General features: G+C 43.9%; 1 protein-coding gene across 1 annotated transcript; it reads right to left on the reverse strand.

The window, feature by feature from the left end:
* Nucleotides 1-1,697: 1,697 nt before the first annotated feature.
* Nucleotides 1,698-27,085, reverse strand: BRI3 (brain protein I3). The gene is made up of 3 exons (XM_073362132.2): nucleotides 26,630-27,085; nucleotides 23,413-23,521; nucleotides 1,698-2,090 (listed from the first exon to the last, which is right to left on the reverse strand). Exons 1-3 carry the CDS (start codon nucleotides 26,799-26,801, stop codon nucleotides 1,958-1,960), a joined length of 414 nt encoding a protein of 137 aa, XP_073218233.1. The 5' UTR covers nucleotides 26,802-27,085; the 3' UTR covers nucleotides 1,698-1,957.
* Between the last annotated feature and the right edge of the window lie 824 nt (nucleotides 27,086-27,909).

Here is a 27,909-nt window from a genome sequence, read left to right on the forward strand (position 1 = left end):
TGGACCTGCATATTTAGCTATGAGGAACTCACACTTAATATTAAGATGCTGTCAGAGGGACTCCATGATGTGCCTCTGCAGCCCAAAAATTGCAATGCTACTTAAGATCATAGCAAAAAGCAGCATTTCTTTACAGGTTTTATCTTCCCCTTAATTGTTTGATTATTCTTCCATACCCTAAAAAGGAGATAAATACAAGTTTAAATTTAATCTGATCCATTACTTTCCACTCATGTTTCTAATCTGTCTTGTTTCCTTGGTATTATTTCTGTCTGTTTTTACTCCTCCCCACTGAACTTCAGATGACTACTGAAATTAGTTGGAGCATTTCCATTGGACTTCAAGGGACATTGGATCAAGCACTTTGAGAGTTTTTATTTTAAATCAGTCATATCAATGAGGTTATTAAATAACCTGATGCTTTTTCCACTTTACCTTACATTTACTACCCCAGCTATTTCAGTCCAGCTGCCAGTCTCACTTAGCAAGCCAATGAGATTTGCAAGATTGTAACTTGAAAGCATTTGATATTGGCTCAAATCACCATTTTTCAGAGATTAAAATAGATCAGATCATGCCAGACAAGTTTTTACATCTTCATGGCTGCATTGTCATGTCCAATTTTCTTTTGTGCATTCTGTTGCAATAAGGAAGAGGTAAGTTACCCCTTTTCCTATTTAGAAAATGTAAATTATATATATAGTCATTGCTACACTTGCTTCATGTCTTCTGGTACTGCACCTCATCCTGTGTATGTCGGGAGGGGGATTTCCGTAGTACAAGCAAGTTCATTAGCTTTAATGCTTTAGGGTATATTTCATCAACATGAGTCTCTATGGAAGAGTACCATACCAAACTTTGACAATGTCTTCTTAGTGATTTAGACAGGTTAGGTTATGTATTTCTAAAAAGTAGTGCCATTAGTTGCATACCATTCTTAATAGATCTATTTACTGCTGTATTATCTCCACCTCCATATTTGTGAATATCCGTTCTGTTACTCACATCTAACAGATTTTTTTTGTAGTCCTTCAGTTGCTATTTTGTGGTCTCATCTTTTTTCTACTTCTTGTAAAGTATTCCGAGAGACTTCAGGTCTTTGAAGTGAGAAAATACAACAGCATATTTTTAAATAGGGTCTTGAACTTCCCCAGAATTTTCCAACTTGTGCAGGTTAGTATCTCTCTACATACCTTCCCTTCCTGAAATAAGTTTCTAGTACTTCTGTATCCTGTGGAGCATATAGTCAGAGCTAGTCCAAACAAAAATCCAAAAACATGATTTGAGACTTCAAGAAGTTTGGACCAGCTTTATAGTTGGTCAAAAAATGCAAGAAGTTGACATGAGTATTAGTCTTTCCCTCCACCCTTTTCAAAAATTTGAAAAAAAAAACGTTGACCAGCACTGGTCCTCAGTCCCAAGCTGCCCCAATAGTCTCCAGAACAATAGATCACTTCTATGATTAGAATCGCTACTTTCTAGATTTCTCTTACTTTAAACCTCTGGAATTTCACAACACTGCAGCTAGTATGATGACTGTATGCATACAAAGTTTATGGTTTTTAATCTGCCTATTAACACCAAGGACATTAGTGATTAACCTTTTTTAAACAAAAAGGTACATGCTGAAAGTGTGCATACACAGAACCAGCTGACATGAAAGAATAGGTTGATACAAGATTCAGCCTTGCCACAAATTGTGAAGATTGCAAAAAGAGAAGCAGTTTTATTTAAGTTTAAAGATGCCATTCAACACGGAAACAAGGGGGGTTTTCATGTTTTGCAATGCACATGCTCATAAAACCGATTACGTTTATCACATGCAAGACTATAATTTCATCACACTTTACAAAACAGGTCTGTAGCATAATCAAATAAAGTGATTGTACATGACATTTACATTAGAAACAAGTACTACAATAGATGTGGCCTCCATAAGCCTGTTCAGGTTGATCCCTTAACCAAAAGTTGCCCCACAGTTAGGACATCTTCGTTGCCTCAGAGCAAGACAAAACAGAATTCCAATGGGAAAGAATACGATGGCACACAAGACACCAAGACAGGTGAAGGTGTCCTCCAATACACCAACTCTGTAGGAGGAAAGAAAAAGAGTTAAGTCACAAAATGCCTGCTGACACTGTAGGCACAGCTGGCAGCTCTTCCTGTTAAAGTTTTCCCGCAGTTTATAAGAAGTGTTTTCAGTTGCTTATAAATTGGCCAAATTAACTCTCTGGGCTGAAATTTTACATGTCAGGTGTCTGCTTGAGGTTGAATTGTTCTGGGAAATTTCAGCCAAAATGGTTCAGCTGTTCCTGTGAACAAGGAAAAATAAGTTTTCCCCTCATGTTAAATTCTGGAGGACCTTTTCTTTGAGAAGCTATAGCATTCTCATGTTTTGGAGCAGGAACCTGACATTTGACACTGGATTGCCTTTGTGCTAAGGATGTGCCTGTTGCCAGCCTTTTGAAAATCTGCCCAATTTTGACCAAGTTACCAACCTTTGGGGGGGGGGGGAGAGAAGGAAAAAACCTGCAGTTTTCATGTGGTTAGTAGAAACTTGCTAGACCTTTGCAGCGACAGTCCCCAAATATTCTGTCCACACTGGGCATGCTCCAGCCTAGGCCTAAGCAGCTGTTTCCTTGCCCTTCAGGATGCCTGCAATTGCCAGACCGGGGGAGGGAAGAAGTAGAAGACGACTGGGATAAGGAACCTGGGGAAGACGAGAACTGGAGGCTGACAGGGCTTGGAGCCAAGGAGGGAAATGGTAGACTGGGAACTGAAGGAGAGGAGAGAGTGGAATTGAGAGCCAAGGAGGAAAACAGGGTGGGGAAAGAATAGATAAGGAGCATGGATGCAGGGGGAAAACTGGACTGGATGGGTAAGGACACTGGGACAAGGAGCCAGAGGAGGGGAAAAGATGGGACAGGACAAAAGGGATCAAGCTTTGGAGAAATGGACAGAAGAGTCTATGCCCACTACAACACACTCCCCATGGAAGCCAAGATTTCCAAGTCTTACCATTCCTCTGCTGTTAGTGAATATCTGTAAAAGCCACCGGCAAGGTATCTTATCCCCCTCCAGTGCTGTTCCACAAAGCTACTACTGTTATCTGTTACTCCATTTGCTCAATTGGCAGAGGTCTGTGAGGTGAATCTAGAGCTTCAACCCTGGTAATGAACCGTGCGTGTCAAAATGGTGCAATACAATGGAATTTGTTTTTTTTTCAGTTTGCTTCAGAGCTAGGGAGTTGAATGTAGTTGTGTATACAAAGAACTGTAAGGTTGAAAAAAAAATATCAAGCATTTAAAGTTAAGGTTAATGTTGGCATTTCCTGTTTGTGTAACTGTATTTTGGGCTTCCTATCAGTATGCCTTGTAATAGTCTAATTACAACACACTTTTTTCCACAGGACCCCAGCCTCCTTCAGTGCACAGGAAACATTGCTCTGGGGATGTATCAGTTGTATAAAGGAGGTGGTTGTCCATAGACTCCCTGCCTCATTTACTGAGGAAGTTGGAAGGTATGCAGTGAAGGAGGCAGGTGATCACAGAAGAAAAGAGAGAATATTCTGATGGTTAAAGTTGCATGCTGACCTGGATTCTCTCTCTACCATTGCATTCCTGTGTGATGCTGGGCAAGTCACTTAAGCCAAACTTTTTACAGTGCTGGCCTTCAGAGCCTACGGTCTGAATTGTAGAAACGCTGAGCACTCACAGCTGCAAGCCAATGAGAGCTGTGCCTGACTCTATAACAGTGGTTCTCAACCAGGGGTCTGGGCCCTCCTGAGGGACCACGAGCAGGTTTCAGGGCCAGTATTAGACTCACTGGGGCCCAGGTCAGAAAACCAAAGCCCTGCCACCTGGGGCTGAAGCCAAACCTTGATCAACTTAACTTTGCAGGGCCCCTGGGAAATTGCCCTGCTTGCTACCCCCCAATGCTAGCCCTGGCTTTTATATGCAGAAAAACAGTTTGGGCACAGGTGGGCCATGGAGTTTAAGAGCATGTTGGGATGGCCTCAGAAAGAAAGAGGTTGAGAACCCTGGCTCTATAATGTTAAGTACACTGGGGGGGGAGAGGGGAGGAGAGAACAAATTCTAGGTGTCTCACCCAAAATTACTCGAAATGTTTGACCGTAATCTATCTATAAAATGGGGATAAAAACCCCCTCATCTAAGAGATTTGTGAAAAATAGTTCATGAAGTACTTGGATAACATAGGGGTGAGCACCATGGAAAAAAATTCATGAAGAAATTAATAATTCAGTCTTCCGAGCCAGGTTTGAGTAGAGTGCAGTAAACAAGGCATGGGGCCATCTACTGAATGAGGGGGAAAAAAAATTGACTAGCTGCTCATTATTTCAACACTGTCCATCCTCTGCACTGAATAAAGCAGGGGTCCTGTGGAAAAAACAGTTGTCATCTAATTAACAAATCTATCATAATGCAGGAGCACAAAGAGACCAGATTAAGTTTGCACAGGCAGCCTCAGTTCTGGCATTTCCTAATTTATGAGCCCGTGACTTTGCAACCTTAATACTCTTTGAATATACTTTGCGTGTAATTAAATATATTTATATTGCAATAGAACCCATAAACCAACCACAGACTCCTGGACTCCAAGGCCAGGAGGGACCATTGTGATCATCTAGTCAGACCTGTATAACACAGGCCCTAAAACTCCCCCAGAATAATTCCTTTTAAAACTACTGGAGCATCTCTCAAACAGCCAACCTGATCAGGGCCCTACAGTGCTACGAACTATACAAAGGGGCAAGATTCCTCCTCTACAGAGCTTCGAGTAAGCGACAAACAGCATGGAGGCAATCAAATCCATACATTTGGATTTTGTTAGAGTCAAGTATTGTCATCTATCCCTCAACCTAACCATCACTAGCTGAAAAAAATTCTCATAGGCACTGCAGCACAGTTTCCAGGATAGGGTGTACTTATTACATGTTTTGCACTTACGCAACAGTATCTCAGAAGCAAGACTAGAACAGACCCGTGTGTTGGTCAGGAATGTCCTACGGGGGGGGCCTCATTGTGGCAGACCATGTACGCATAGAGAGTTCTGCCCAGAGGGCTCAATACACAGACAAGGGGTGGGAAGAGGCAGATCTCTATTTTACAGATCAGGAACTGAGGCAGAGATTAAGGGGGAGATTTCAGTCACAAAATGGTAGTTATGTTCTTAACCGCCATTTGTGTCTTTGAAAAAAATCTCCCCTTAAGTAACTTGCTCCAGGTCAAACAGTAAATTCATGGCAGATCCACAGAATTGAGCCTCCATCTCGCCAGTCCCAGTCCAATACCTTAGCCATACAACCTTCTTTCCTCCCCAAAGAAGGTTAGTGCAATTGATCCATGAGGGCTAATTCGAGGTAAGTGACATTAGTGGGGTAGAGTGGGGATGTGGGTGGGAAGCTTGCCTGCATGCCAGACTCTTAATCAAACTGAACTGATTTAAAGATATGGATTAGACATTGCCATAACAAAGCCAGAGAAAGTGTAAACAGTTATACTCGAGAAGAGGTCAAGTCGCTGCTCAGGAACAATCATAATCAATGCAGGGCAACTAAAATGAGAAACAAGTGTAGGCCCCAGGCTTGCAAAGACTTACATACACATGAGTAGTGGGGCCTAAAGTTATGCACATGCTTAAATCTTTGCATAATTAGGGGCATTATTAAAAAGCAGCATGTGACTAAGCGCATAATTCATTTAGAGCAGATACTATCAAAACAATTCTGCTGTAACATGTTGATTTTAAAGCAGCTTGTGCCAGGTGTTTATTTGTTCAGTGCAGAGTTTCATTACAGTTTGGCTTTAAACTGTTGCTTTGATAGCTAACAAGGCACCAGTGTCCACCACCCTATGTGACCAGCTATAAAAAAAATCATCATCCAAGATGATAATTTATGCAAAAGTTTCAGGCCAGTGTGAGCAGTCCAGCTGTCATCCATAAAAAGGTCTTCCCAAACAAAATGAAATTGCACAGTATCAGAAAGCTTAGTCAGATGCTCTTTCCCTCTTTGTTTTAGGGAGGCTTATGGTTCACATATGTAAATAAAGCCTTAAACATATCACAGTTTAGCATATGTAACAGTGAAGTGATTTAAAATATATTTTTTTTAAATTTTAACTCAAGTTGAGGCTTTGTAAAGTTAATTTGAAAGTGTGCTAATCGCAACTTTAGTTCGTTATAAATTTTATTCTACATTATAATTTTAAAAAAAACACCAGTACCATTAGTAGGACCTCATTTTAATTTACCAGACTATTCTACATAAAACAAAAATGTAGCTAGTTAAAAGTTCTGACACGATAAACACTTCTTGTATACATTCTTAACTTTACTACCGACTCATTGAGGCCTCAAATAGACATGTAACTTTACTCACAGGAATAGTTCCACTGATTTCAAATTGGACTATTTACCTGCTTAGTTAAACATATGTATATTTATAGCATCAGGGACAAATTGTACTTTTGTTAAAAAAATTTAGTGGCATAAAATCTGTCACCTCAAAAGCAAGTTGCTTCAGTGTTAATGAAATATTAACCATTCAGTATTAGTTATTGTGAACTTTTCTCAATTCCAAATACACACAGGATAAAATATGCAAAAATAGTAGCACCAGAATTGGGCTCCTGAACCCCTGTTTAGGTACTGAAAGGTGGGATTATCAAGGAGGCTTAAGTGATTTAATTTAACTTTCATAGCTGACACTGTGCAGATGTGCCCTTAGGAATGTCTACACTGCAATTAAAACCCCACAGCTGGCCTGTGGCAGTTGACTCAGGCTCAGGCCTGTTGAACTGCAGTGTAGATGTTTTGGCTTGGACTGCAGCCCAAACTCTGGGACCCTCCCACCTCACAGGAAACTAAAGAAATGAGTACTCAACATCCAATTTGGCAACATGCAATTCTAATTTAAAATGTTTTTCAAATTTTAAATCAAAGTTATTTTTAAATTGATCCTGCCACTGGACACAAGCACTTCGTTGAAATTTTTATTAAATATTTTTATACCTTGCCACTCTTCAAATCCTACAGTCCTGGCAATTCAGTCCTAGTGAAAATATTCTTAGTAAATTGCACATGACCACATGAGGTTTCAGTATTTAGTTCCTAAGTAGTCAGCTGATTGACAAGGATGTTTTTCAAGATTTGCTTTGGTTTTGCAAAAAAACAAATCTAAATTTGCTATTTAAGACATGTGATCTTCCTGCCTGGAAGAAAGTCAAATGACAAGGAGATATCACAGTTAGAAGCAGTACTGAAGTCATTTTTCTTAAATTAACAGTTGTTTTGTACATAATTCCTTTAGGGGAAGATTTTCCAATGGCACAAAGAGCAATTTGTGTCCAAGCTTCCTTCCAATGCATTTACACTTTTCTAAACTGCAGCAAAATTCCAAAGGGGAAAAACAGGGATTGGGTTGTTACTGGGTATCGTTAATCTTCCTTTGGCCCATCCTAGCACACTTCAAGCCTAAAAGTCAGCTACACCATGCCAGCATATTCCTCCAGCTTCCAATGCAAAAAGGAAAGACAATCAATTTAGAATCTTCAGACAAAGGTTAAGCATTAATCCACCATGTTGTACAGGCACCTAATGGCTCTTCCATCTTCCAATCATAGTTTAAAGTATTGCTGTTCAATCTAGAACTAGAACTTAAACGATCATCCTAGAAAACTGAATACTTGTTTGGTTAATTAACGATACAGGCTCAAGCCCTCATACCCACTCCACAAACCATAGGGTTAGTTCAAGTAGTCTCCAGCCCAGGGGTGGGCAAATTATGACCTGCCAGACATTTTAATCTGGCCCTCGAGCTCCTGCTGGGGAGCGGGCTCTGGGGTTTGCCCCACTCTGGCACTCCAGCCAGGGAGCGGGGTCTGAGGCTTACCCAGCTCTTTGTGTACCGTGGCTTCATGTGGTTCCTGGAAGCAGTGACACATCCCCCCCTCCAGTCCTGCGCGTAGCATGCTGCTCCCACCCCAAGCACCACCCCTGCAGCTCCCATTGGCCAGGAACCATGGCCAATGGGAGCTGCAGAGACGGTGCCTGCAGATGGGGCAGCACACAGAGCCACCTGGCCAACAGCACGCCTCCATGTAGGAGCCCGAGGAGGGACATGCCACTGTATCCAGGAGCTGTGGAGGCAGCACCTGCAGATGGGGCAGCTTGCAAAGGTTTCTGGTCATGCCTCCAGGTAGAAGGCAGAGGGGAGACATGCTGCTGCTTCCAAGTCCTGCTTGAGGTAAGTGCCGCCTGGAGCTTGTGCCTCCTCCCACACTCCAACCCCCGGCCCCAGGCAAGAGCACCCTCCTGCACCCCAAACCCCTCATCTGCAGCCCCACCCCAGAGCCTGCACCCCAAGCCACAGCCCTCACCCTCAATTTCATGAGCGTTCATGGCCTGCCATACCATTTCCATGCCCAGATGTGGCCCTCAGGCCAAAACGTTTGCCCATCCCCATTCACACAGCTGCAATTCATCTTCATCCTGGTCCTAAACTGCTTGGAGTGGGAGAAGGGCAAGTATCTGTCCCCGTCCCAAACAGAAATTAGTGTTCATTGCTCCCATTTGGAAACTAGACCAACCAGGATGGCACATCCCCAAAAGCTCAGAGACCAAGCGAGTTTGCAAGATGCTATGGAAAGTACCACACCACACTTGATAGTCTAAACACTACAACCACTAAAGCTTTGCAATCCAGTGGCGAGCAAACCCACTCCCAGATGCACGCCATAGATCAGACACAGAGATTAAGTATGAAGACTGGAAAGTAGAGCACAAGTCATACATAGACAGCTAGGCTGAAGGAGCTCTCACAAGCCTTTATTACCTCTGAAGGAAACCAAGAGACCATTCTAATCAACAATAGAATATACCAAGTCAAATTAGGAACCACTTAATTCAGCTTGCCTATGTCCAACCTCTAATCTCTGTATTATCGCACCATGAAAGCTCATCCTACTTCACAGAAGAGATATGGAATCTCCACTAGACAAAGCAGAGTTTAATAAAGGTGTCCTCATCACAGTTTGGAAGCTCTGAAAGCAATCAAGAATGCCCAGGCCACACCACACAAAAAACAAACGAACCAAAAAAAAAAAAAACACCACATTTCCCCTCATGGCTGGTGACATTCAGATCTATACTGCCAGACACCAAAGCCTTCCGTTGCCCCGAAGGGCACTATGGAATAGGCTCTACTATAGCTCTTTAGTAGGAATCAACCTCATGAATGCTGTCCTGCCTCCAGGAAATCTGGTTTCCATTTCTAGATCTGCCACTCAATCAGTGTGACCTTGGACACAGGCTCTGTGCTTCAGTTTCTCTTTAAAATGGGAACAAATGATGTTTGGAAATTTTATCCAATCAATCCCAGAGCATTTTACTAAGGAACATAATTAGCATTATCTAGACAGGCCAGAAATAGCCAGGAAAGAGTGCAATGAAGATAGGCTGATTTCAAGCATCACTTCTTGAATGAAAAGTCTAGCTAGAAAAAGGTCCTGTCTCCCTGCAATACATAACACAGCTCAGTCTTTCACTGGGCCCTGAAAGAGAGCACACAGCAATCTCCCCATCCCAACAGCAACATGATCCTGCAAGTACTCCATAGCTGCTAGTACAGTCAGCAGTGAAGCCAGCTACATTCAAATAAGCTACTGCTTCATGCTACTGTAAAGCTTTTGGTACGTCTGCTTCCTGTAACTGTCTGCACACTCCCTAAAATGGTCACAGATCTGCTCTGGGAAGAGGATGTGGAACACAACACACTCTACAAAAAGAAGAGGATTACAAGTCATATGCAAAAAATGACTATGGACATCGATCACATAGGGTTCTGACCAAAAAAAAAAAAAAAGTGATAAAGCTACATGCCAGCATTCACACCACTGTGGGACGACAGAGACAGACTTATTACCACGGAAGAAAAGATTCATAGTTTTGCATGTGCAATCAATTAGGTTTTTCATCAGCAGCACTTCAGCTTGGGAAATGCTGATTAAAAAGCCCAAATACACACAGGGCTATTATCTTAGAGACCCACGTGCAGGCTTTACAAATTACAGGAATAAGTCTCAAAGATGCATGGATTAACAACAATGGTTTCTGCTACTGACCTATTAGAAAAATCCAGGTGCTCAGAACGGGCTTCCTGTTCCTATCCCCATTATCAACTTGCCATAGGAATGCCTGGGTGGGGACCTGTCTGTTGCCGTTTTCCACCCAGCCCAGATGCACGTCCCTTGGGTGGGCCACGTTGAAGTTGCACTTTCTCCCACACTGGATGTGCTTTTTTGGTTTATAGTCAGTCTTTGGTTTAGTGCTTTTCTTTCTATAGCTAGTTTTCTATTGAGGTCGGCAGCAGAGAGAATGAGAATAAGGATTTTCAGTTCTAGTGCTTGGCTTTAATACAGAGTGTTCTCTCCGAGCATCCAAAAAAAAAAAAATGACATCACTTCTGAAAATCTCAGCCAAAGCCTTGAACTTTCAGATTTAGGCAACAGTAAATTGGACAGTTTCACTAAATAGATTGAAATTATAACCTAGGTTTAGCAACTGCACTTACTTGATTTAACAAGGTGTGTCCTCTTGGACTCCCTTGCACAAAAGAAAGCCAAAAGGAGTGGCCTTGATGTAGTGTCAAAGCATTATTTGACAGGCAAGGAGCCAGTGTGCTGAACTGTGTGGTTTCACTAATGATGAAGAGCAATCACAAGCACCTATTGTATAAGTTAAACTAATGGAATGAAAGAGGAGGGGGAGCTAAAAAATGCAGAGTCCACAAGCAATTCTTCTGTTGCCTACAGGGTCTACTGAAGTTTAGTTTCTTGAATAGCTTAGGAAAAAGCCATCCCCCTCACCTCACAAACTGCATTACAACCCAGGGGCATTTAGACAGCACAATGTGCCTAACACCTAAAATGTCAAGAACATTTTAAAAAGGAGGACTTGTGGCACCTTAGAGACTAACAGATTTATTTGAGCATAAGCTTTTGTGAGCTACAGCTCACTTCATTGGATGCCTTTAGTGTTTTTCCACTTGTAGCTCACGAAAGCTTATGCTCAAATAAATTTGTTAGTCTTTAAGGTGCCACAAGTACTCCTTTTCTTTTTGCGGATACAGACTAACACGGCTGCTACGCTGAAAAAAGAACATTTAAGTTATTCAACATCAGCACCTGGAAAGCACTCATGACATAAGAGCTGACTGACCCAGTCACAGTAAAAAAGTTTCCACAGTAGAGGCAATGCTAGCAGTAATTATTTGGGGCATTCCTAGCATCACACCCCTAAGTGCACTTCCTCCCTGGGAACAGAGTGAGAAGGAAAGGTGGTCCCTCAAGTGGTAGCCCACAGATTCACCCTTGGGGCACATGTGCCACGCCAATCTTTTAGCCTGCAGCATCTGGTGGGGCTACACCTGCACCCGCAGTACCTGGTGCTTGGCTGCCCCAACCCAAGGGCACAAAGTGCAGTGCAGGTACAGCAAGGTCTATTTGCCAGGTCTGTACTGCAAACTTACATCTGTAGAGCTAAATCTCAGGGGTGTGAAAAAAATCCACACCGTAGTTACAGCGACCTCACCCCCTGCGTAGACAGCACTACATCAACAGGAGAGCTTCTCCCGTCCACATAGCTGCTGCCTCTCGTGGAGGTGGAATACCTATGCCAACAGGAGTCCTCCGGTCAGCACAGGTAACGGCTTCACTGAAGCGCTACAGCTGTGCTGCTGCGGCCTTTAAATTGCTGACCCTGAGGGCAGGTTTACACCTAGTTTTCCAGTTGGGTTTTAATTTTTCCTTTTTTTTTTATTTTTTTTTTTATAATTTTCCATAGTTCGTTAGTAGGTTTAGAATCCTGCCCCGGCCCTTACCCCAGAGTAGCAGGACTCACACCTTTATGGCAGAAGCTAGATTTACAACATGCCCCTCAATGGGCATGATGTGTGCTTTTTTTTCAGATGAAGGGCAAATCCCTGACCACTGCTCCATCAGCCCCTCTTTTTCCAAGCAGCCTCAGAAGCACTGCATGGAAGCTTGCTTTGGTGCAAAGACAGACAGACATAGCTAAGGCTCGATCCTCCCTCCAGTCCAGTAGCAAGCCTGGGCTACCAACCTCCGACTCCTTGGCAATCCCTGGGAGCCCTGGCTGCTAACCTCTCAACACAGCCCCCGATCACTTTGCCTACTCTGTCCAACAACCTCAGAGAACAGTCAGATCCTAGACCCAGTCTCAGCATTGTTGCATCTGACAGCCTGGATGCTGGCTGGCTGCCGTCTACCAAAAGAAGCTGTTCAGCTGAAGTTCAGAACATTCTGCTCTAAAGCAGGAAAGCCTCAACGAAACCGACTTACAAAGCTAAAAGAAAACCGTTTTCTGTTTGGGCATCTCAGCACCATTTGTCTCTCGACACCAACCGCAGCAATATTGGTCTATGCAACGATCTAGGCTTTATTAGTTCCATAGGGTCCATCTAGCAGTGATATCTGCACATTACTCACCTACCCCAGGCCACACTGTTTTTTCACCCTACAGTGGCTAGATTCTTTAAGGGACTCAAGCATGTCCCTCGCTTCCCCACCCCCTCTCCAGTTTGGGAGCCCCTTCTTTCTTGGAACCTCAGTACAGTGTTAACAGGGTTGAAAGGCCCTTTGAGCCCTTAGCAACTTGTTCCCTATCCCACCTATTAACAAAGGCTGCCTTTTTAGTAGCCATTATAGCAGCTGGAAGGTTAAAAAAAGATTCAGACCCTTGGGGTGAGGGGGTGGAGAGCTCCCCTTTTACTGTGTTTCATACGGAGTGGTTCACTGTCAGGCCTGATCTAAGTTATTGCCTCAAGTTCCATATTAACCAATTTTTTCATCTCCCAGTTTTTCTTCCCCAAGCCTCATTCAACTCCAGAGGAAGCCAAACTTCATACAGTTAAAGGTAATAGGACAGTGCCCTTACTACACCAACAGCACAATCATTCAGGAGTAAACCGAGAGCCTCTGTTTGTGGTCTCTGCTGATAGAGTTAAAAGGTCAGGCAATATTCTCACAGAGATCATCAAAAGAATGTTATGAGCTAGCCAAGTTAGAGCTCAGGCAGCCTCTGTAGTCAATTTGAGAATATCCCTATTTCTGAAATTAGTAGGACAGCTTGTGGAGCTCAGTCTACATACTTACAAGACACTGTTCTTTGGTAGAGGCTTCTAGATCAGATGGCCATTTTGGTAAGGCTGTCCTGCAGCCGTTGTGTAAATCAGAACTCCTACTATCCACCTCCAAGCAAACAGACAACTGCTTGTTAAGTCAGCAAGGGTGGAATCCGCGTGAACAATCACTGGAAGAAGTAAATACAGTTGCTTCCCTTAGAGCAAGTGTGGCTCTTAGAGATAAGGTCACCCACATGGATTCCACTACCCAGCCTTCTTCCCCACTACTACTGAGTCCAATTCCTTCGCCAATACAGAATCCCAGAGGAACTGAGGAAAATGGTTGGGCCTGTTCTTTGCCCTTCATTCCACTGGGGAGCAGGGGGTGGGGAGAAGAGGGAGGATAAGATGATACCTAGGGCACAGGCACAACCCCAACAGATGCTGCTGGGCAAAAAATCATCCAGTGCACATCCACACCAAGAGTGCATTCCAGGTGGACAACAGACATCTCTAAAAAGAGTCCCTCTAAAGAACCCTTCAGACCTTGTGGTTTTGCCCAAGACGGGGGGGGGAGGGGGGTAAAAGGGACAGACTGCCCTTTTATTGTAAGCAGGAAGTTTAAAATGGAGTAATTAACAAATGCAACTGCTGCACTTGCACAGTGCTACAGAACTGGCCTGCTGCAGCCTAATTGAAGTCACGGAAGGCGTTACTCAACAGCAGCAGAATGCAGCCTCCTGCACTTCACAGCAGGGTTGTTTTTGTTTATTTTAAAACATAAAGGGCCTTGTCTACACAAGACTTAAGATTTCCCACCATTGCAGTCCCAACAGCAAGACACTGACACATCTGAGCATTGGCCAGACTGGCTGTGAGTAGGTTGGAGTGCTGTAGTTAAGATGCCAATATCAGGACTACACTAGCACGGCCATTAGCAGTCAGCTTTAAGAAACAGTGTCTATGAGACAGGACACAGCTGAGAGAAACTGTATGACTAGGGATTAGGAACTCAACAGCATGTTTCTTGGAAGGAGGAGTGGAGTTTAACATCCATCTCCTGACACGTAACAGGAGGAAAGGTCTGTGTACAATGTTAGCCCTTTCACTGCGACATCTTTGCCATGGGTCCAGTGCCCTTTGACTCCCACTACTGTAATCCAATTCTGTTCCAGTTCCTTAATTACAACTAGTAAAGAGTGTTGTAATTGTCACATACACAAAGCTGGAAGGAACATCTTTTGGGAGGAGAGTCAGCTAATGTGTCAAATATTAAGACAGGCAACCCACAGCTATTTGGACAAAGCTTACAGGGAAGGGGAAAGAGGGAACACAGAAATAGAGGGCCAAAAACTGCAAGCCTAGGTGCTTGAAGTTAGAGATATTTGTGTACTTACACATGGATCTGACCAGATTTATAGAAGTACTAAGCACTCACCAACCCTGAAGTCAACAGCAGCTGGCTCAGGACTTCTGGAAGTCAGACAACTGTTCACTATTTCCCTCCTGGTTAACTGTGCAACTTATCACACACACTAACTTTATGGCCTATGATATGCCCCTACATTGTCTAGAAAGACTGTTGCATTGGGGTGCTTCAATTTTAGGGGACAAGCATGCATCCTCTGGAGAACAGAATGTTGAGCTCCATTATAGGAGTCAATAAATAAAATGACTTTTGAAAAATTACACACTATGTTTAAGGTTCTGACATTTCCTGACTGTGCATTCTTAGCATGACACTAATGCCATCTTTGGATTTCACACACATTCATTGTCCCCATCCCCTATATATGCATTTTCTGTTTCATTACAGGAAATGTCAGTTTCCTGGTTCCCTACACTTTGCTAATTATAAATGTATTCTCCCTCTCCCCCCCCCCCCCCACTCACTCATGCATCCACCCCCTCTGTGACCTGTGTGCCATTACCTTTAATTATAAAGGGAATAAGCAGCCTAATTCTGAGCTAGCCTTAAAAACCAGACACTACGATTAAACCAATACATAAGCAGGACTAATCAGGGTATTTCTGGTCAGCCCTAAACAGCTACAAACTTCAGAGTTGAAGGCTGCAGTCTAAGCTATTACAATTAATCTTCTTAAGAATCAGCTCCTATAGTCCAGTTCTGCTACTAAGCAGATGTCCTTGATGCAGTCAGTAAAGTTGTTTTAAGCTCCCTTCTCCCCTACATGAAAGTTATTTGGAGGCCATTTTTTGGCAGCGCAAAATGCCCAGTACAACCTTTTACCAATAAATGAAACATTCATTGATCCATGCCAGACATCAGACACAGGGACAAACCAATCAGTGAGAGAGCAAGACATAAGTGCCAGGGACAAAGAAGAAACATGGATTATAAATTAAGCCAGTTGCATGTGGCACTTTACCACTTGGGGAACATACTGGAGCACACCATGCTGCGAGGACTTCCTCATAACACAATTATTTCAGGATCAATTCCCACAACAGAAGCTTATCTGTAGTGATATTCTGACTACATGGACACTTGACATGGCATTTATTAGTTCAGGTCATCTCCTAATCAGAGATGGAACATGCCTAGGCAAACTGTCTTTTCTTAGCCTGTTACTACGTTTAGAAGGGGAAGCTACTTTTAAAAGGAGTTACAGAACACCACTATTTTAGTCCGTTCCTTAGTCAGTAAGTTATTCTTCATCTTAGATAATAAATTACAGAGAGTTACTGTACTCAATCTGAAGATTAATCCAGCCAAAAGTAATTTTTGTCCTACAGCATAATCAGCTTTAATGTGGTTTAAAAAACGACACCACTCCTAGGGTCTAAAAATAAAAAGGGAAGATTTATACTACAGCAGAGTCTCACATTTAAGCTACACTACACCTGCTCATTCGGTTCGGAAAAGTAATTTAGTTTCAAAGGCTCGTTGAGGAGAATGATTAACCTTTTGATAAATATGTTAGCTTGAAAGAAAAGTCTCTGAACATTAACATCTTAAACACATTGTAAGAGCCAGAGCTGCCCTGATCAAAGATACCAAGTACACAAAAGTTACTACAATTTAACACACACTTGGCACTTTTAGGCTGAATATTTTAATCAGTCAAAATATCTGAGTTTGTAACAGATAGTGCTACCTAGGCTTCCCCATACTTTAGGGAATATCCCGAGTACTGAAAACAAAAAATTGTGATTTTTGACACAGCTGAGCCCCCTTCTAGATAGGCCACCTCTAGAATGTCAATCCCCACCCCTGTAACTCCTTGGCCTCATAACAGAGACTGCCAATAAGTGGGCCAATTAGACAGCACAATCTTTGCAAGATGGATACCTGCCTGCTAGGAACAGGCCTGAGATTTAGCTATTCATTTCACCTAGCCTGTGTACAGCCAAACTTGGCTGATCTTTGGTCACTTTTGTCCTGAGCAAGATTCATAGGCGTATCCAGTGGGTGAAAAGCTCTGTTCTTCCTTACCACAAGCTCCCATTACCACAGTGGTAAAGCCTGTGCACACTGCACCAATTAGACACCTGGATAAAATGTATTGCAGCAACTTCTCCATCAGCTCAGACTGAACAAAGGAAGAATTCATCCACACTACAGGCTGGGACCTAAATTTCTGAGGCATTTTATAAAATGCCTATTAAGTGATGCACTCATGCAATTAACAAGACAGATGTCTGAAAATCATTTTTATTAGCAAGAGATCTAATTGTTTAAATTTATTTCTCTCAAACCAGATAGTCCTAGGAGGATGAATATCCTAGCAGGAAATACAGAAATATCTGTGCTCAGCTGTCTTTTGTGAACCTACTGAGTGCTAGTATCCCCCTTGTATTCTTTTCTACACTCAGAAAGCAGGCTTGCTTCTACCAGTGGCATGTGTTTGGTGCAGTTTTCTTAGAGGATTGGGAAAGACTTTAAATATCCAGGTGGACAACTGCGTCATGAACAGCAACTCCAAATGACAGGTTTATGGCAACTGCTAGATTTGCCATATCAAGGTTTTTTACTTGAGCTTACATAACGCTTTAGCGCGTTCCTTGTCCTAACCTCTCCAGCCATCAAACTACAGCAGAGCACCACTGCTAACCCTTAACAGGGATGAATTTGGTCTCTGCAATTTGTGTACACAACACAGCACATTTTTACTGCATGCTATGCAATACAGTTTAGTGAGCTACTTAGTTTTCAATCACATTTGGATCTTGTTTTTGCAGCAACTTCTGTCACCAGCTCCTATTCCTACTGGGTTCCTGGTTACAGCATCAATCTTAAATAGAATTCCAAAGGGACTTCACTTCCTACAAGGTGCAATAACATGATTATTGCCAATGTCAACATAGTCACTGCATACGTGAAATTCACATTTGCCACAAAATGTAGCAAAGGACTGATGTGAGAAAAAATTTACGCTCCTATTTTTCTACTTAATAGCTATTTTCACTTTTTTGAAAGTCTGTGTTAAATCTAAATAAATGCATTTTTGCTGAGGGGAAAAAGGGACGCATTTACAGTCTTCATTCATAGAGTTTCCTTAGATATGCCACAAAAGTGGGTCCTTTCTGATGTTAAACGTGCAGAAAAGCCTGGAATCTTGAGTTTATTCATAATCAGATGCCATTTTGTACAATTTCATTATTCTTTCTCTCAGGAAGGAGGCACTTGGGTGAAAGGGGCAACAAAACCTAAGGGAAAGGTTGGGTGAACCTAAGGGAAACCTTGGGTGAAAGGGGCCAAAACCTAAGGGACAATATCCTTCAGTCCAGACAAGCCTATACAGGCCAGGGAGTCGGGGAGCAAAGAAGAGGATTAATACAGTTTGAATACCACTTTACCTCATCCCCCAATCCTAAAGCAGCCCTCAAGGCTGCACAAATTTTTGCCCAATTGCAACAGCTCCCAAGTGGCCATTTCACTAAGTAGTGAGTGATTACAGCAGTACTCTAGCCACACATCTTTCACCGTCACTGTACCCAGGAATGCAAGGTGGCAGTTTACAGCTGGCAACCCCAGCTCTACGCCACCAAGAGAATCCCCTACTGGTCCAGATTTAAAAAACAAGCATTTGCAAACATTAGGCCAAGAAAAATTACTTGCATTGGTTTTCTTAAAATTTGTTTTAAAAAGAAATAAATTCCCTTCAGTTTGTCCCAACCAAACACTGCAGCACCAAGAAAGTAGAGAAACTGAAGAGTATTTAAGGCTATGTCTATACTGCAGCTGGGAAGGTACCTCTAACTTCAAGCAGACAGAGACACACACTAGCTCTGCTTGAGCTAGTGCGCTAAAAATTGCGGTGTGATCGCAGGAGCATGGGTGGCAGCCCAGGCTAGCTGCTTGAGCGTACACCCAGGGGGATCAGGTGGGTTTGTGCTCTGGCAGCTAGCCCAAGCTGCCACAATGCTATTTTTTGTGCGCTAGTTCAAAACAGAGCTACTGCTTGTCTGCCTACCCATGCCGCGGAGCACACTGTCCAAGGAGCAACGTAGACAGGCATTTCTTAGTTAGGGCCAATGAGTGACTGCATGGCAAGAAGCTAGATTGGTGAAGTTTGCAGCTTTAAGCGGTTCTTGGGGATATAAAATGGTTTAAAGGCAGGACCAGATTGACAGTATCCCTTGAACATTATTTCAATTGCAAGCAGTAAATGATTTAATTGACAACAGATTCCCAAGAACGACACATGCTGCTCAGTATTCATTAATGTTCTAGATATTGGGGTTGTGGTGGGGAGGACAGGAGAAGAGAGACAGTTATGCCTACACAGTGCCTAACACAAGGGGAAGGTGGTCTCTAGGCACTACCATCATTGCATTAGGAAACGAGCATAATGCATTGCAGTGTCACTGCTGAGCAACTAATGGTTCTGCATTGCTTCACAAGCACTGGATCCTGCTGAAGATCTAACTAAAGAATGACCTACCATGCCAAGGTGAGAGAAGAAATGCACAAGAGTTACCTCACTGTTTGCAAATAGCATCTGTATCCCCATCACAAGGTGGCAGTATTTCAGATTTTAAAAAGTATAACACACACCACATTATGGCCAGTTGGGTACACTACTTATGTTGATCACCTCTAAGGTCTGGGCACTTTTATTGAGAGGTGCCTAGTTTTAGATACCCATGTTTCACAATTTCAGCCTTTAGTCCTTCCTTCCTGCAGCTAATGCATCATGCTATGATAATCACTCAGGATAGTAAGACTTGTGGCAATAAGTAGAATACGATCTCAAAATATATCCAGACGGCAGGCAAGTACTGTATGTATTTGATCTTGCTGAAGTCTGGCTTCTGACAGTGCAATGTTCTGGGTAGGAGCAACTTTTGTTTGGATAAGCAGCATTTACACATATACACCCACACCGTGATGAAAAAGTTATATCCCACAGCTATGCCTGAAGATGCTAGTTCATCTCATGATAGTGAGAACCCTCATCATAAATTATGTTCCCCTACCCACCAGCTGCAAGCAAGACAAATCCACAAACATTAATAATTTTGTCTCTCTCTTAACATGGCAGGACCTTTCCGGCAACACAACTTAGTGTCATGAAAGGAAAGCTAGCTTTGTGGAGTTTGGGTTTTATATTTACAATTTATGGTTTATTTTAAAAAAATTGCCTTAAACCATTTTATATTAGTTACCCACATCCTATACAGTGCAATATATGAACACACATGGGATACAACATCCCCTCCCATTCAGACAAGTTACAATCAGCTAAAATGCTTAAGTGTGGGTCTTAAATCTGCAAAATGAGGGCATTTAAAGCTAGTCTCTAGAGCCTCAATAACCCAATTTGTAGTGCTAGTACAAGCACAGAGTCAGCGTACCAAGTGTATCACAATACACACAGTTCAGTATCTGGGAAACCCCACAAAGATTAGTGTGCCCACTATGAGATTTCCTAAGAAAGTCACTATCAAAAATGGGTGAAATATCCAAAGCCACATCCTAACTAGATTACTGGATTAATCAGAGCACATTTACACTCCTCTAACACCAGTTTTACACTCAGATTCACAGCTATTGCAGGGAAAAATCTAAAAGTACTAAACATAACAAAATCAGTGGCAGTTTCTCCTGTCTAGAGTCTGAGTCAAACAATACAGCCAAGGGTATTAAAGCACAGTTCATCTTAGCATCATGATCTTGTGGTTCTTTCTCCAACCCATCATATGCTACAGTACTTGGTTGTTGCCAATTTATGCTATCTTTAGGATACCGAAAAGATGCAACTGGGCCAAACATCTTCAAGGACCAAGGAAAGACCAAGACATACCAACTTAGACCAGTGGTTCTCAAAAAGGGGTATGCATACCCCTGGGAGTACGCAGAGGTCTTCCAGGGGGTATGTCAACTCATCTAGGTATTTGCCTAGTTTTACAACAGGTTACATGAAAAGCACAAGTAAAGTCCGTACAAACTAAAATTTCATAAAGACCATTACTTGTTTATACTGCTCTATATGCTATCTCAGTGTTTCTCAACCGGTGTGGGGGAGGGGGGGTCACGATTTTGTACTTATATGGTAAAAATGAGAAAGCAAGCAATTTTTCAGTAAGTGTGCTGTGACACTTCTGTATTTTTAGGTCTTGTTTTGTAAGCTAGTAGTTTAAGGGAGGTGAAATTTGGGGTACACAAGACAAATCAGCCTCCTGAAAGGTGTACAGTAGTCTGGAAAAGTTGAGAACCACTGGCTTAGACAACATCTCTGTGAATACATTTTTCAGGCCTAGGAACTAGGAATAACATTGCTGCAGTCCTTGAAAAGTGAAGGATTAAAAACTCTTCTCCCAAATTAGCTAAAGGCAGAAAGGATTCAGACAAGAGAGCATCACTTATGTCTCATGGTGGAAGTTCCATGCTTCCCAGAATGGACTGAGCTTCCATTCCTTCTCCCTGCACACAACCATCCTCTTTTCTGAAGAGATCCCAATACAAGACTATCAATCCCACAGCTGGTCAAAGCAGGAGTAGTTAAGGTTTTGTATTCTACTGCCCTTTCAGGACACTTACACAGCTTTTACCACTTCTGATGCCAGGAACACTATAGCAGTTCAAGCACTTCATTAAAAAAAGGCCAAGAAGGTGCTGACATGGCATCAGCCTATCTCTGGCTACAGTTACTGGTCCCAACGGTTCACTTCCTACAATTGAGTATGCCTCTTACAGAAGCTAAAAAGGGCCCTGTAGAGTAATCATTGTATCTTGGAGTAAATATATTCTCCCTCTCAACCCAATCATTTTTGTGGGCTGAAACAGAGCCTGAGGAGTTGAAGGAAAGGGACTCTCAGGATCCTACCTCAGAGGAGACTAAGCTAAAATTTCTTGCTCCTATCCTCTGTAGAGAATAATCAGACAGTGGAAAAGCAGCATGCTGAACATTGGATGTGTCCATCAGAGAGGCAAGTAGGCACTTTAGAAGAGGGACTCTATTTAAGCAAAAACTTAACACTGATTTCTGCAAGGCTCAGACTGCTTCATTTTATCAAATCTGCACCAACCAGTATACCACACATCTGGACCAAACAGTGATCACCTCCAAAAGTCTGAGCAATGCTCAGCACAAGGATGGTGTTCAAGTAAGTTCCACTGCCTAGAGAGGGATTTTCCGCTAGAGGTTACATTTTCAGATCTGAAGCTTTCAAGGAATCCTCTATACCATGCTGAGCGAGTTACCAACAGAAAGAGAAACAAGAACTGTATAAAAATCTGTAAGAGGCCACTGATGTTTAATCTAGTGCAGAAGATTCACTATTTTCATGTGAAATTCCCTTTCAGATTTACAGGTTTTAAGGCATGAGGGGACCATTATGATCATTCTTGTCTGACTTCCTATACAGAAAAGGACAGAGGAATTACTAAGTGACATTCTATCAAGCTTTATTTTCTGGTTAAGTTACAACATTTTTTAAAAAGACCTCCCATCTTGATTTAAGAACTTGGAGTGACAGAGAATGCACCACGTACGTTCCCAACTAAGCAGTCCAATGGTTAGTTACCTTCACTGTTAAAGATGTGCATTTAATATCTAGCCTGACTTTATCTAGCTGTTACAATTTCACTCTAAACTGATGCAGTTCAACAGCATCAGCCCTTACACAGCATTCTAAGAGCCTCCATCTTTTGGACCCACCTTTCTAGGAAGAAGTCAGACTTAGAAGGCAGGCTCTGACTCCTCACAGTACAATTCCGTTCCACAAAGGCCAGAGGATGCTTCATTCATATCATCTCATTACTGTGTTGAGACTCATTAGAGCATTACTCTAGCACAACAGTGCTTGATACCACTTGTGCTATTCTGATGGGTCCATCTCCTAAGCATGGATCTCTGAATAAAGGCCCAATCCTGCAAGGTGCTGCTCCTGGGCAAGATCCTGTAAGTACAGCTCTCATGCACTTCAGTGGAAGTTGAAGGAGCTCAGCACCCCACAGCTGCAAGTGTTATAAAGATCATAAAGAAAGCCCAGGATTTACCTCAGAAATGATCTGATCTCATCACCTGTTGTGAATATGCCCCCTCTCATATTCTTTTGGAGCTGGGCTGACCAGAACAGAATGCGGAATTCCAGGAGAGGAAGCATAATGAATGTATATGGTGGCATATGTCCAGTATTCTCTATCCTTTTCTTTAGAGCATCCTAACTTCTCTTCAGTGAAGAACAGTGGTTTAATAATAAATAATAATAAAAAGGGCGTTTGGTCTTATTAATTAGTGGAGGAACTTGCAATTAATCTTTTCTGACTCCCAGGCTCTATCTTGGATTAACACCTTGCTGCAAGCCCCCTATGTTTTTAATCTGACAACTCTTCCGCAGCAAGCGGACTTCCACACTCCTAGAATCATCAATATTGTACCAATACAAACAAGAAACCACCCCTGCCAAGAGAGCACTGCCCATTACTTCAGCCATAGTTTAAGTAAGTAAAAGGGAAGGAAAAATCCCAGGTTTTCTTCATCAACCTAGAGAAGGAAAAATCAACAGAGCTGACTAGGATCCCACATGTGGATATCATGTAGGAGTCCTTTCTATGGCAAGGGTAGGTGACAAAAGGGACTATGGTCATCACCAAACACAGTAAGTTTCATTCCAGTGTTACGGCTGAATGGGATGACTGACAACATCCCACCACTACTTTATATATAAATATTCAACTAATTTCATTTTGATATTTAAAACCAAGATGTTTATGGTTTCAAGGCCAGAGATCTGTAATTTATTTTAAAACGCTGAAAAACAACTGGAGAGAACTGTACCTGCAGGCAGGGCAACCTCCAACCACTACAACGGAGGTGGTGGTAGCTGGCTGTTGAATGATGGTGTACATATTAGGATAGTTATGCTGTGGTGGTGGTGCAGCATATCCTAGAACAAACAGAAATGCAAGTGAACCTTTCGTCATAAAGTGTTTTTTTTTTTTTTTAAAAAAACAGGTAAAGGACACAATGATTCCTTAGACAATGGTAACTTGGGAAGGTAGATTTCATTTTCCACAACAGAAAGACACTTGGTATCATAGGGTCAATTCTACAGTAGAAGCACTTTGCTGGTACAGTATAACTATAATGGCAAAGAGCTCTTGGTGTGTACATATCTTATACCAGCAAAACTGTGCTTTATAGCTTATTCCAGCCACTAACCCCCTCCCCAACAAAACAAACTATATAAGCAAAAGCACAATTTTGCTGGCTTTACCATGCATACACAAAGGCAGAGGTGGGCAAACTACAGCCCGCGGGACCGTCCTGCCTGGCCCCTGAGCTCCTGGCTGGAGAGGCTAGCCCCCGGCCCCTCCCTTGCTATCATTCCCCCCCGCCGCCTCAGCTTGCTATACTGCCTGTGGTCTGGCCTGCCATTCCTGCCAGGCAGCGCGGCATCATGGCTGGCTCCGGCCAGGCGGGGTGGCTGCAAGCTCCTGCTGCTCTGAGCAGCATGGTAAGGGGGCAGTTGGATAGGCGAGGGAGTCCCAGGGGGCCTGTTGGGGGGGGGGGGGGGTTGGGGCAGTCAGGGGACAGGGAGCAGGGTTGGATGGATCAGAGGTTTGAGGGAGGCAGTAAGAGGTCAGGAAGTGGGAGGGGGTGGATAGGGGTCAGGCTGTTTGGGGAGGCACAGTCTTCCCTACCCGGCCCTCCATACAGTTTCACAACCCTGATGTGGCCCTCAGGCCAAAAAGTTTGCCCACTCCTACACTAAGGGTTTATAACAGCACAGCATCTCTTCTTTCCTCTTCCTTCCCACCCCCGCATCCAGGGGCCAACATACTATGTCAACAGAAGTCTCTAGATATGGCCCAAGATCTGCTTAACATAAACAAAGCAACAGAACTGTAATCTGAATAAGACACTTAAAAAAATTCATTGTATGAGACAAGACTGTGGCCCCAAAGGTGTATTCCTCAGGACTTGGGAGGACACATACCAGAACTTGAATCAGAGATAGAGTTAAAACAAATCCTTCTGAAGAGGACATGCTAATTAGCACGTCTTTGCAAAATTGTTTCATAGGCCTGAATACCTAATACAATTTCACAGTCTAAAATGTACATAAGGCTAATAATTAACTTCAAAGATTTTGTTTTAATGTTACTGGAGAAGAGGATGAAAAAACAGTTAACTGAACAAAAAGGTCACAATTTTTAGTTTTAGGCATCCAAACTGGTGGAGACAGGATGCAGTGTTTCTCTGGCTGCCAGGCTGAAAACTTCCACATTAGTTAAACTGTGACTAATATACAATAGCAGGAGTGGAGAGAAAGAGGTAGAACTAAGGAAATGGATGAGAAATCTTGAAAACTGATAAATGAAATTGCTTGGAAGACCCAACCCAGCCAGCAAGCTTGTGCATGTTCTAAAAACTATATTTAGAAAGCATAAACTATTTTACAAATCATTACTACAGAAGCCTCAGAAATGCAACGACAACAATTACAAGCTTGTTGTTTAGCAAGAGACTATGCAATGACATATCCTGCCATATAGAGAAACTGGGCTATTATGACATCAGACGATGAGGTGCCTTACACCAGCCAAGTAGTGATGTTTTGGGGAGTTTCTTAATGAATAAGGGCAAAAAACATTTAATTTACGGAATCACAGGAAATCCATTAAGTGTACTAGCAAAGAAAAAGTCAAAAATAATTCTTGGGTTTTTTGGGGGTGAGCGTGCTGTGACTGAGTAAATGGTAATCAAATGTCTATGGTCCCAGGCCTGAAGGCACGTACTTAACTTTATGCACTGTGAATAGACCTATTGAAGTCACTTGGGACTACTCACAATGCATGAAGTATATGCTTGAGTCTTTACAGGACCTGGGGTTAAGTACCTACTTGACACACTAGTTTTTCCTCAAATGTTGGGGGGGGTGGGGATAGGGAGAATTTCCACTGAGAAATTGCCAATACTGTAGTCTAGTTTTGTTTCTTTAACTGGATCCAAGTCATGCTAAATTTCATAGTCAACAGAAAGGGTTACACTCAGTTCCAGGGACATTTACATTAGAAAACATCGCATTTAATCAGAGGAACAGAGGGAATGTGTGCATGGTAAATTGTAGCTTTGGGAAGAGGAAGTCAAATGCCAAGTGTTAATGTGTGCATCTTTGTATGAAGTCCTGATAATTCCATCCCTCTTCAAAATAATGGCAATACAGTATCTCAGCAGTTAATGACAGCAGAACACAAATACAGCTAGGTAAATAAAAAAGGACACACATTGTGCCCTACAATCAGTCTTAAGTGGGAAGAAGAGAGCAGCTTTTATAACATCTGGTACTCCTGACCAACCTGTTTTCTACTCCAGCTTGAGTATTAACCAAGTCACTGAGGGCAAACATACGGTTTTTACGGGGAAGTGGCACACAACCGTTTAGCAAAGAGACTGTGAATTTCTCCTGCTACAGCCCAATGCCATGGTTTCATACACAAGCAGCTAGGTTTTGGTATGACATGCCACAAAACTTTTTCCAAGAGAGGTAGTGTCTCCAGCAACCAGCCCTTCTATTGGCACGGCCAATGTAGGATATTTAACTCGATTTCAACAGAAGAGCTTGTTCGACTTGCAAGCCCAGCCAACGAGAGAGAGGCTTCTGCAGACTTGCCTTCTGCACGGCAATTCCCGGGCTTACCATGACTCGTTTCATTGGCGGGGAGAGGAAGGGAAGAGGGAGGATTTGCTTGCAAAGCTTTAGTAACCCATTTCCCCTTTCCACGTTAGTTTTTCACTCGCACACGGCAACAGCCGCCAGAAAGACCCCCCCCACACACACACACACACACCCCCCGCCGGAGTGGAGCGACACACCAAGCCCACCGCGGCGGGGCTTGCGCGCTGCGCCTCGCAGAGTTCCGCAAAGTTTGTTTTGCGTCTCACATCCCCACCCTGCCCGGGCCGGAGCCAGGGGCACGCCGCTTAACACTCAAAACAGGGCCCTTGGCACCACCGCCCAGCTCCGGGCCTCGCCCGGACCGCGACCCACCTGCAGGGGCGGCGGCGGCGGCAGCAGCGCTGGGGTAGGGGTAGGGCGGAGGAGGCTGGAAGCCCGGCTGAGGAGGGGGGATGGCCCCGTAGTTGCTCTGTCCGAAGTCGCCCCCCTGCGAGGCCGGGGTGTAGGCGGGGGGCCGCTCCTGCAGAAGAGGCTTGTTGTCCATGCTGGGGCGCGGCGGGGGGGGGAGCAGCGCAGAGACCCCGCGGGGGGAGAAGAGGCAGCGCCCCGGCGCCCAACTTTCCCTGTGCCGCCCCCCGGCCGGAGGGGGGGGGAAGCGAGCCGCTAGCGAGGGTCTCTCCGCCAAGCCAGCCGCCCCCGCACCCAGCGCATCCGCGGGGGGAACGGAGCCCAGGCGCCCCCAGCCAGGCGGACCAGCAGCAGCAGCAACGTGCCCGCTGCCGCGGCGGCTCCCAGCGCTCGGGCCAGTCACAAGACTGAGCTCACGTGACGCGACTCTCTCTCTCCCCCCCCCCCGCCCGCTCGCTCGCTCGCTCGCTCGCTCGCCCGCCCTCCTCCTTCGCCAGCGATCAGCGGTGACTCTCTGGCCGCCGCAGGAAACCCGCCCTTAAAGGAGCAGCCCGCGCGCCCGCGCGCGGCACCCACCTGTTCGGCCCCGAGCCGCTGCGCGCGTGCGGCCAGGCTGGGTCCGCAGCACGGGGTGGGAGGCGGGGCTCAGCCTCCTGAGGGGAAGGAAGGCGGGCGCGTTGGCACGGAGACCTTTGGGGGTTAGCGTCGTGTCAGTCAGGGTGGGTCAGAGACAAAGCAGCTCGCGGATTTTGTAAGGGGAGGGGGGGGTTCGTTCACTGGGCAGATATCAATATTATCCCTCCTATTGCAGGTGCTCAGTGCTGTAGGGACAAACTGGGGGACACTGTCCCTGTCCCCCAGAGCACGGCCAGGCTGAAGGGATTGGGTGGCCTTTGTTGCAGTCTCTCAGGCCCCTGGCGCCAGGTTTAAGAGCACACAGGCCATGACATAAAATAGCACATCCAGCAAATGAATCCTCACCCCCTAACAAAAACACACCAACCAAACCACTACAGACTGAAAAGCTAACCCCAGGACGAAGGGAGACTGTCCGGCTGTGGATTCTTTTTCAAAGCTAGGGGTTTTGGGTTGGGGGGAGGGGGTTGTTTTTATGGTGATGTAGGATTTTGTGTGTGTGTTTCGCTGAGACACCATTTAAAAAAATCTCAAACAAACCCCAACTGAGATCCTGCCCCTGTTGCAAACTGACAGCTTGCATCTGCCAAAACATAATGAAGAATGAA

The sequence above is a fragment of the Lepidochelys kempii genome, chromosome 10 (assembly GCF_965140285.1).
Source record: "Lepidochelys kempii isolate rLepKem1 chromosome 10, rLepKem1.hap1, whole genome shotgun sequence".
In the NCBI taxonomy this organism is placed as follows: Eukaryota; Metazoa; Chordata; order Testudines; family Cheloniidae; genus Lepidochelys; species Lepidochelys kempii.